Source organism: Daphnia pulicaria, chromosome 1 (genome assembly GCF_021234035.1).
Source record: "Daphnia pulicaria isolate SC F1-1A chromosome 1, SC_F0-13Bv2, whole genome shotgun sequence".
NCBI lineage: Eukaryota > Metazoa > Arthropoda > Branchiopoda > Diplostraca > Daphniidae > Daphnia > Daphnia pulicaria.
In genome coordinates, this window is record NC_060913.1 from 26,904,352 (window position 1) to 26,915,403 (window position 11,052).

General features: G+C 38.4%; 2 protein-coding genes across 2 annotated transcripts; one reads left to right on the plus strand and one right to left on the minus strand.

Annotated features, from left to right (window-relative positions):
- The first annotated feature begins 546 nt into the window (after positions 1 to 546).
- Positions 547 to 4,560, plus strand: LOC124314199 (interferon-induced very large GTPase 1-like). The gene is made up of 2 exons (XM_046779337.1): positions 547 to 3,316; positions 3,407 to 4,560. Exons 1-2 carry the CDS (start codon positions 562 to 564, stop codon positions 4,396 to 4,398), a joined length of 3,747 nt encoding a protein of 1,248 aa, XP_046635293.1. The 5' UTR covers positions 547 to 561; the 3' UTR covers positions 4,399 to 4,560.
- Positions 4,561 to 9,054: 4,494 nt separating this feature from the next.
- Positions 9,055 to 10,342, minus strand: LOC124320713 (zinc metalloproteinase nas-4-like). Its single transcript, XM_046783586.1, has 6 exons — positions 10,174 to 10,342; positions 9,980 to 10,099; positions 9,784 to 9,907; positions 9,520 to 9,716; positions 9,184 to 9,272; positions 9,055 to 9,096 (listed from the first exon to the last, which is right to left on the minus strand). The coding sequence occupies exons 1-6, from the start codon at positions 10,340 to 10,342 to the stop codon at positions 9,055 to 9,057; spliced, it is 741 nt and encodes a 246-aa protein (XP_046639542.1).
- Between the last annotated feature and the right edge of the window lie 710 nt (positions 10,343 to 11,052).

An 11,052-nucleotide genomic window follows, 5' to 3' on the forward strand; every position in this document is an offset into this window, starting at 1 on the left:
CTGTTCGTTCCAGAGTCCAAGAAGCACTGTTTGAGCTTGCTAAGACACGTTACCTTGCCCAGGGTCAACTATATCAGTCTGGGTGATGACAAATCCTTACTACGAGTCGCTGTCATTTCCTGCCGCCAGAGGGACAAGAGTCGCACTTGCGACATTCTGAAAAACGTCTTCAACATTGACAGCCTCTACTCCCTCGACTTGACCAATAGCAACATCACTTCTGAAACTGCGTTGGCCGAAATTGGGTGTGGCTGCATAGTGACAGAAGGGTTCGGCACCCAAATGATTGAAAACGTCTTGGTCGTTCACGTCATTGGAGATTTCAGGCCACTGTGGTCATTTCTGCGACGTTTTGCCGATTGTTTTATGATTGAGGATTCGACTGTTCCATCAGAAAGTTTCTTCTCTTCATTCATGACAGAAGAGAAAAAAAGGGAAATGGATTTAGAAGACGCTTCACTCGGAGTGGCGCCAAACAAGTCAATGAATTGTATTTGGAAACCGTCGTTGGAAAGGTCGAGCAGTAAAAAAAATGAAATCAATGGATTCGTTCATTTTTACATGGAAGTCGAACTTTCAAACGCATCTAAACTCCAATTAAAATCGCGAATCGTCTCCTGTCTCAAGATAACGTCAGAGGAACCTAATTTTGCAGCGAATCGATGGGAATTACACAAAATTCCCATTTTACAAGCGAAAGGGTACAGCTCCCTGGAGTGCGTGTCACCGGAAGAAATCAAGTCGAGAATTGGGCAATCAGTTCAGAATTTGGCAAATGTAAAGAAAAACAAATTTCTGCTCCAGAAATTATTTTTGCAGGAAGCGAAACACGTAGAAATCACAATAGAAAACCGACTGAAAGAAGAAATTATTCGAGAAGAAGAAGAAAAGATCAAAGTAATTCGTGAAAGGCGTCGAAAAAACACCCGTCAGATCGAAACTAACAATTTACTCCAATTGTTTCTGAGTTTTCTTGACAGCCGAGATTCTTGTTCTCGCGTTTTGTCCATCCGAATGTTGGAAAAAGAATTGGCCAATCGCGGTGAAAAAGAACTTGGCCCACTTTTGAAAACCGTTCAGACGTTATCAACGTCGTACTTTGACAAATCACACAAAGCGGCAGATAAAACAGATTTAGAGTCGGCGAAAGAACAACTTCACTGTGCTAAATCCAATCTGATTGAAAGTGCACTCAATATTGAACATTTGTGGAGGGAACTGAGTCATCTCTACACGGACATGGAAAAACGTTCACCGCTAATTCAAAAAATTCCCCAACTGGCAGCTCAGCATTTACTGGACGGATTCTGCCTCGAACTACTCGACGGAGACTCTAATGTGATCCACTTGCAATGGGTGGAACAAGTTTTATTCCAACTGGGGAAATTGGTGGAAGGAAAACGCGTTTTCGTCTTGTCCGTTATAGGCGTCCAGAGCAGCGGCAAATCGACTTTGCTCAACACAATGTTCGGCATCCGAATGAGGACCAGCGTCGGCCAATGCACTCGAGGTGTCAACATGCAGCTGCTGGCCGTCGAGGGCCGTCCCGAGTACGACTACATTTTGCTTTTGGACACGGAAGGGACTCGATCACCGGAATATCACGGCCTGGCCGGAAGCGAAAGACGGGACAATCAAATGGCAACTCTGAGCATTTTACTGTCGGACGCGACCATCATCGTCATCCCGGGAGAGAACGATGCGGCCGTCAAAGAAATTCTACCGATCGTTTTAATGGCCTACCAAGGATCGCAACTGGCCGAAGAAAACGGCGGACGACTCAGCCCCAGAATCTTCTTCGTTTACAACCGGATCGACACGAAAGAGAAACACAAATTAGACACCATCATTCAAACGCTGGGGACTTCACTCCATGAAGCTTTCAGTCAAGTTCAAAATATGACTGGCAATTCGAGTAATTTAAAGTCGGAAAGTCCTTTCGCCAATTTCAATCTCACCTCGACCGACTCGTCTCGTAGTGACGTTTGCATTTTGGGAAACGTCAACAAACAAACCAAACCACCGGGAGATGTTCCGGATGAAGAATACGGAAAAGAACTCATCCAATTTCGAGAACACATCCATCAACGCGTTACAGCTGTCGAAGGTGGTCAAATGTGGAAAAGTAGATCCATCGGCGAATTTTCCAGTTACATCAAAAATGTTTGGAAATGTATCTGCTCCGCCAATTTCACCTTCACTTTTGTCACTGTGATGGAACATGCAATGTTTGACAAATTGGATTTGGAGTACAAAAAGATTGAACGAAAATTGACTGAAGCTTACGAAAAGTCCTTCAAAAAAGTAAAACAAGAAATGATAAAATCGACCGAAGAAAAAAAAACTTCAGTTCCCTTTAAAGACTTCGAAGGCAAATTTCTCAGTGAATTACATCTCACAGTAAAAGAATTAGATAAAGATGTGAATAATGTAGTGAAGAAAAAAGGCCAAGAAAAGTGGGAACTCCAATTTAAAAATATGTGGAATCGCAACAAGAACGACCAAGATTTTAACTGGCGATTAAAACTGAAAAACGCCTTCGATAGACTATTCAATTACGAAAGTCGCGTAGAAGAATATAAAAAAAAGATGCGCAATGAAATCAACAAATCCTTCAAGTCATCAACGAATTCGAAAGTGGAATGGAAATGCGAATGGAACGAAAATGAAAAAAATAAAAAATTTGAAGAAATGTTCAAAAGATATTTGGATGAAGCGAAAAAGGAATTTCCTACCACAGACGTACAACGGGAAATAAAGAAGGTGTGTCAGAACAGCAGCGTGATAAAGACAAAACAAATTGAAATAAACTGGACTGATAACCGCCTTATTTTACCTTCCCTGCCAACAGGAAAGAATAAAGAGGACAAAAAGTCAAGTGGCTTCCATCCGATTGAATATTTAAAACGACAGTTTTCTGCCCTTTTAAATGAGAAAGAAAAGGAAAAACAAAATTCCATTAACATGTGTGCTGATTTTGTTAACGACGCCGTCAACAGAATTGCAGCTGGGATGCTCTGTTATGATAATAGCATCGTTTCTGAAATTATTCGTGAAATAGATTCAAAACTTAACACATACCACATTACTGAGAATTCCGTTGTTCAAGATATGTTTCAGTATGGTATGGTACTGACTGTTACTTTAATGAAGAAAGTTCAAGATCAATGGGAAAAAGAAAACTCGGTGCCTGCGAAACTGGAGTCCAATAAAGAAAATCTGCGTAAAAATTTCATGATGGTGTCAAATGGCGTGGCAAAGACTCAATTGTTTGCATCTAACATGGCAGACATATTGAAAGAACATATTACTCCAGGTAATATTGATTTCATCACTCATTACATTATTTGATCAATCATTACCAACAAAAATAACAATAATTAAATTGTTCCCTTGTTTTCTTTAGCTTTTGAAAATGAAATGGTGCAGAGGACGTTTCAAGGAATTCGAAACGAGCGTTGGCTATACGACGCCAGATTCATGCAAAAGCATATCGATCTCCATTTGATCGACTTGCTGGAAAGAAATCAACTGGGTCAAGTACTCGATTGCATACGTAATCCTCAGACGTTTTACGCAGACATGCTCCACCTCTTAATCGCTCAAAAGGTCCCCAACGTAGACGAAAAATGGCAAACTTTCAGATATCATTTGAGAGACGCAATTAAAAAAGCGGCAGCAATCGAAGTCGACAAAAAAAGAGCGCAAACTTTTGTCAACCAATTACGAAAAGAATTTTTAGATGGTTATTTGCAGAGCGAAACTTTACACTCGGCATTTCGAATTGATTGCAGTGGCGAATACGAAGACTTCAACATCGAAGAGAAGAAAGAATTTCAAGAGGCCTGCTTGTCAAAATTAATTGAAGTGCTAGAAAAGCAAGAAGCTATTACAAATCAAAAAGACTATGCAGAACAACTGAGTCCAAAAGTAGTCACACACATGAAAAAAGTAAACGATAAGGCAGCACTGTCTCGATGCGACGCTTATTGTAGCATGTGTGGGAGTTTGTGCATCGAAGCAGCCAATCACGACACACAAGACAGACCTCATGATGCAATCCATCAACCAGAGGGAATTGGAGGAGTAAATTATGTAGGCACTGAGGAATTGGGTCACATGACATGCCATCAATCTTATGAAGAAGACGACAAATTTTATCTTAACAATGATTTGACTGTCTCGTATCGATACAGAGACTACGCCAAGATATTTCCTGGATGGAGAAATCCTCGCATCAACGAAGAATTGCCATTACGCGAGTACATTTTTGCTACCTATAACAACGAAATTGCCAAAAAATACAACAAGAAACCTTCGACTAAAATTCCCCTAAGCTACTCTTCAAGAACTTTAACCTCCATCAAGGAACAATTGGAAAGAGAAATTGCGGTTTGAAGATGCAACATTTTTTTTCTCGTTTCTTTTTTGTTTTATTGAATTTTAAATAAAGCTTTCAATGTAGATTTTATAATCAATGAGCTTTACATGGGACTCAGTTACAGCTACACCAGCGTTATTAAAGTGTTTATTCTCAATTTCGCCTATAGTTAGTATATACTGAACTAATAACCTGATCATTAGTTGAACTGATGTCATAGAAGATTTATTTTCAATTTAGATATGTGCAATGACAACAGCACGATGAATGTTCAACATGTATATGCGTTTCTATATGCCAATACATTACCGTTATAAGATAACTATTAGCTATCCGATAAGAACAAACTGTAAATATCCTCTTTATAGAAAAAAGTATTAACAAATTTAGGATTTAAGAAGCGGATGTTAAATAGATTAAGCATTCTTCCAAATTTAAAACACTGCTGCATTGTCGAGTTTTTACGTCAATTGCTGGTATAGTTAGTTAGTGGTCAAGATTCTGTTTCCAATAATAGAAAATATTGGCCAAAGGAAAAAAAACTGTGTTGGCCTTGATATGCCAACAAACGCTGCCTGTCCAATGATGATTGAGATGTTCCAGAAACTAATGCAAATAACCATACGGGCGATAAAATCACCGGGGGGCATTATTTTCTATAGTACGCAAATGGGTAAACGAATCTTGCAGTGCTTTCACGAATGCGTCAAAATAATCACAACCGATAATAAAATCGCCATAGAGAAGTTGGTGCCCAGACGGCTGGAACCTGGAATGCATCAAACAAGTAGCTGACGACGGACAGAACTGGCGATGTGTTGGCGATAGCGGTTAGCCACGACGCAAAAACAAAAACAGATTCAAAAGCTGCGATCGACTAGGACACAATTGAGGAAGGCAAATAAACGTCGAAATAAACTTTAAAAAAAAAAGAGAGCGAAAAATTTAGAAAAGGAAATGGAGGAAGCAATGGATCAACTCACAATTATGCAAATAAAAACTTGGAATTAAGTTAAAAAACTTCCATTACAATATTTAGGGGGAAAAATATTTCCTTGGGACGCAAAGATCAGTCACTCATCCACGGCAAATTATTGGTAGAATAAGAAGCAGAAAAGCATTTGGAGCAAACAAAAATAGAATCAAAGCAATAAGCAGAGGATGAAATGGGAAAATCTTCGAACACTGTAGTAGGCCTACAAGTATAGAAAACATGAGTATTGATATCAACGATGATAGGCATCATCGTAGAGATAGCATCATGATTGTCATTGACACACACACACATTTTTTTCCGCCTGTACGGTTTTTTTATACGGTGTCCAAAAGTGAAAAGACTCTAAAGATCATCATGGACCGAAGGTGCAAGATAATTTTCGCAAGAAGAATCCTAACCACCAAATTTTTACTCACATCAAAGAAACGATAATATTTTCAGTTGAATCGAAATCTAAGGTAACCGAGAAATTAGATCTTCAACAGTGACTAACGTTAGCCATATAGTTTATTTGTTGTATTCGTAGGAAAACTATCGTAAAAAAAGCTAGTGTAAAAAAATGTTGCTATTATTTTATATACTATTCATTTTTACCAGGTGGTGCTAGATTGCTAGTGTTGTAATACCTGCGCAGTGTCACTTTCTTTGTTTTGCTTCGTTACCCAGTTTACCAAGTTACCATCGTCTTTTCTCATATTTAATTATGAAGTCAATTTATTGACAATGGTTGATGATTATTCATGTAATCTGTGTACCAGCATCTTCCCACAGATGTCTGATTGGGTACGGCCGGTAGAGAAAGAAGTAGTACGACGACAGTCACCAGTATCGTCAACACGAATAGTGATGGCAAAGAAATAGAAGAATCTGTCACAAAATGGCAATACTCCCACTATACTGCAGTTGTGTCGTTCTCACATAGAATAGACTCAATCGAAAATTTGCACGATTGCAACTCACTTCAACCACCGTTCTTTTCTGCGACCATATCCACAAGAAACAATCGCACATCTACCAATCGAAACAAGCTCCACAGATGGGCGAATTATCAACAGAACACCATCATGAGGAATTCACGAATGCGAATTCGTTATTTAAAAAAAAAAAAAAAAAAAACTTGTGCAGACAACATCCCTCAATTTGTCAGAAAACTTGAAGTTAATGTCAACACAAAGGCCAAATCGTAAAGGAACGTTCCAAAACAAACTGACGTCCGAAGACAAAACCGACAATCAAAAAGTGTGTTTGTTTTGCGTTCGTTTACACGAAAGCTTGAACGGGACTGTAAAAACGATCGACATTTTATAAATTAAATTTTAGGGAGGCTGGTGGTATTGACAGCTGAAGGTCACCAACAGAAACCCAATGCGAAAATTCAAAGTCACAAAATGACACAAGGGGTGGGAAAACAAACGGTGAAGTGCAGTGTCAAACGGTAACACTCACAAGAAAGTGGAAACATTACAGTAAAGTGTCCTACCTTACCCAGCGGCCGCAGGTGACAATCAGGGCAGAAGTAAATTCGATGGCTCATCTTCTTCTGCAGGTGATTCTGTCCCTAGTGATTTAGCCTTCACAAGTCGGTCAACAGGGCCTTTCCTTAATCTCCTGGACAAAAACGGATCAAAGATACACCAATTAATTTAAAGCAAATAGTAATCCAATAATGATGCAATTACATATCTCACCTTACATATTCTGGAGATCATAATGAAGGAAAAGACTGCATCCTATAACCGAGTTCGCCAATGATGGACTGCCCCTCCACGAGCCCCTCCAAGACAAAATTCCAAGTAGTCACCTATCCCTGTTAATAATTCAAAAGAATTCAAGCACATTTTACTAGCAAGCTTTTTTTATGGGTCTATTTACAGTTAACACAATGTCCTTGAAGTTTATTGGACATGTCCATCGTCCATCCGTCCAAAAGATTTAAGACCCAAGTCAAAACTTGCTTGAAAACAGTCAATCAATTCTTATACATCTTTTAATGCTCGAATACATTCTATTTTGAATTCATTTAAAAATTCTAAATTCTTGTCGTCAAATTAGGAACAAATGTTAAGCTTTTACAACTTGCTTTTAGTGTCTGTGGCCTATATTCATAATGGTTTTTGGGACCAATGTTAAGGTTTTTAATCAAAAAAATTACAAATATTTGCCAAGGATAAATATACTTGTTACCAGATGCTCACTCTTCTAAAATGTTATGATGCAGACAAACTTGTTACTGAAGTCAGTACCACAAACTGTAAGAACCAAGAAACTAAGAATCAAGAACTCTGGTAGGCAAAAATGTCCGACCTGCATGGTCAATTTTCTTTCATAAAACTTGAAATAATATAAAATGGCGAAGCCTAAAGGACAACACGTGAAAAGAATCTCATGGAGAAATGAATCACCAAGGCAAGTTTGGATACCTAGTTATAGGCTACTATCATCTCGAATTTATTTAGCCTCTTACATTACACTACGATTTGTCGATTTTACTTACCGTTTACAATATTCGAAAACCTCGAGTGAAAATCTGAACGCCGAACAGAAAACGTGATATGAACATTAGCGCCATTAATCTAGTACACGAATCGGCACACCGAGTGGCAATAGGACGAACGTTGTCAAATTGCTTACATAGCTTGCTTCGATTAGTTTTTTTTTTCGTGACTTCTCTGCTTCACGAAAAGAAAAAGTGAAACAAAAAAAATCTTTTTCTTTAAATGAAATCATCAGATTCAGAGAGTGTTCTTTAATTTAAAATAAATGCCATTTAATTTTATTTACCGAATCGACCACTAGAGGACTAGAGAGCGAAAGGCAGACAACCGTACTTTTCACGTTGATTACGGTGTTGAGACTTGAGAGTAGTAAAAATACCCAATTCATTCTGTTAACTGATGAATTGAAAGTATCGTTAGACGTTGGGTATTGTTTGCAGATTTATTTTTATTGCGAAGAAACTTGACATAAAAAAACGAATGGCGAATTTTGTACAATATGCGGAATTATTACTTTGGACAAATGCCTCAAATCGGGAGCATCACAAGCACCAAATGTGCCCCACCCGCCTACCAAAAAGCACTCCACAATCCACATAATCAATGGCAAATGTCCTGCGACTTGAAGTTCCTTCATGTTACACCCAATTTTTTGCATTTTAATGGGAATGACGATATTAGGAGTTTCTAAGGATTCGGTTTACCTCTTCCATGTTAGTGAAGAACTAAAGAAAATTCTCTGGCGCAGTCAATCAACGTTGAAATAACAGATAAGCCAACATCTTCTCCTAAAAATACGCCAGACGTTATGTCGTTAAAGATACAAGAATAAAAGATAATCCAACAGAGAAGTATACAATTTTGCCAGCAAAGCAAAACTTTTTCCCAGAACAAAAATTGAACGGGTATATCACGCAAGAAATTGCTCCCTTAATATATTAAATCTTGACTCAAGTATTTAAAAAGTAAAAATAAACGAGTTTCGTTTTAGTATTCTCAAGTGTACTAATCAAATAAGTAAATAGTGAAATAAAATGAAAATATCCTTGATCCAAATAATAAAAAATGTTCCCAAAAAAGAAAGCTAGAATACGTCATGCGTGAACATTATGCAGAGAAATAACAAGGAATCCTTGCAGGAAAGTGGAATCGGAAAACTAGTAGTGTTTCAGCAAGCGTTCTTAGGATGGAAAGTACATCATTTGGAGTTTGCCGATATCCAACTGTTCAGTCAAGAAACAATACAATTTTTATGAAAAACGGGTAGAAAAACATGTACAGTCTATAGTTCAAATTCAATTTTCACCTACCTCACTTAAACCTTTTCGCTGTCCTATCTCAATATCGGTTTCCTGTTTGGTCACCATTTCCGTACCCAACGGGTAATGCATCACGGAACCTGCGGGATTAAAAACAAAATTGAACGCGGATCACGAAAAAGAAATGAATCGAAATTCCAACTGACCGTAATCGTAACTTAGGAGGAGACTAGATCCTTCTGCAATTTGGTACTGTGCCTTCCAGTCCGAGTTGAAAAAAATAAAAGGAAATAAAATCATTAGCAAATAACAAATTCTTCATCTCTTCCACATTGTAATGGCAGGCCTATTTTTAAATTAAATGACGTAATATTAATTCGAACCAACCATCAGAAATTTTATCCCAAAGGACATCAATGTATGTGTCGCGGTCGGGTCGAGTGTGTTCATGGTGGAACCCAACTCGATGCATCAATTCGTGCATGATGGTTCCAGCTTGATACGCGTAACAGCTGGGTGAAAGAGTGACTCCATGTGCTCCTTCGCCTTCATAGTAACCAAGTCCCAATGAATAACAACTGAAACTGTTGGATGCAAAACCATATTAACAGATCGATCAATAGCTGTTAACTCCTAATAAAACGTCCATACTTTTCAGTGTCAAGTCTGTTGATTTGGATGTAGTCCTTTTGGTCGGTTCGAGGAACAAACCGGATGCAGGTGTTCTTGTGGTAGTGGTTCATGGCGTAACCTATGGCGCACCGGGCCTTGTCATCTGATTAAGACACATTCCATTAATAATTAAGATTCAAAAAGAAAAACGAATAAGAAAATGGGAGGTGTATACCAAATGTGGAGTCGATGACGTAAGGAATTTCACTTGGATTGGGCCACTTTTGGTTTACGTAAGCATTCTTATTCGGTAAAATCACGATATCATTTCCCTCCGACATTGGTGTGCCGGATGCTAAGAAATAACCAACATAAATGAGATTAAATAATTAAAAGGATATAAGGATAGACAGATTAAAACGATAGTACCTGCTTTGCTAAATGTTGGTATGCAATTAAGTTCTTCATCGGTTAAAGGGGATCCAAAATTTCGGTCCATTTCAAGGGATGCCACAGGAGTCCCCGTGATGACTTGGATGGTCCAACAAAAGAACCAAACAAATGCCATAGCCATCGAGCCCGATTTCTTCGATACCATTTTTCTCAACTTGAAATTAATTAAAACACAAACGAAAAGCCGATAAAAGATAAAATGGAAATAGTCGACATTTTTCAGATTACCTGTACTGGAATACGGAGTAATAAGTTGTCGTGTAGTCACTGCAGCTTGTTGAATCCCATCTCTACATCAGCGGGTTGTCCTCTTTTTATACTGTTGGCAAGTCAAGCACTTCAAATGGTTAGTTATTTGTCTTCCCCAAAAATAAATAATAAGACATCTGCAGATGTATGTAGTGCACATGTGCACTACCCTACCCACATACCTGATGGCAGGTGCGCAAGTGTTAGGTCTAATGGCTCTCAGGGAAAGTGGTTCCATTGTTCAGCTAATTGTAAGACGTGTCGACATCCAGGAACAGCACACTGCACAGTTGCAACAACATGCATTAGTGCATAGTACGGTCAGAATATGTCACCCTTTGCATAGCAACCAATAGGTAGGGTAAGTATAGCAAGTGTTTCACATAGGAAAAATGATAGGAAGATGAAAATAAATAGAAGTCCCGAAATACAGGGTAAAACAAGTTCCAATATCTCTAGCATGTAACGAGAAGTTTGTAACGTGTAACGAAAAAGTTTTACGAAAAGACGCGTTTGACAATTGGTGTTAAAGGAGTCGGGAAATTAAATTAGGAAAATGTAACGACAAGAATTTCTGAGAATAACGTTTTTGAATAACGGCGGAGA

Excerpts from the sequence above, each read along its gene's own strand:
- LOC124314199 (XM_046779337.1), top strand. The coding sequence starts at position 562 with ATGGAAGTCGAACTTTCAAACGCATCTAAACTCCAATTAAAATCGCGA. Across the intron at positions 3,317-3,406 it reads GAAAGAACATATTACTCCAG|CTTTTGAAAATGAAATGGTG; the intron begins GTAATATTGATT and ends TGTTTTCTTTAG.
- LOC124320713 (XM_046783586.1), bottom strand. The coding sequence starts at position 10,342 with ATGGTATCGAAGAAATCGGGCTCGATGGCTATGGCATTTGTTTGGTTC. Across the intron at positions 9,717-9,783 it reads AACAGACTTGACACTGAAAA|TTTCAGTTGTTATTCATTGG; the intron begins GTATGGACGTTT and ends TGCATCCAACAG. Across the intron at positions 9,097-9,183 it reads AGCGAAAAGGTTTAAGTGAG|TTGGATATCGGCAAACTCCA; the intron begins GTAGGTGAAAAT and ends TTGACTGAACAG.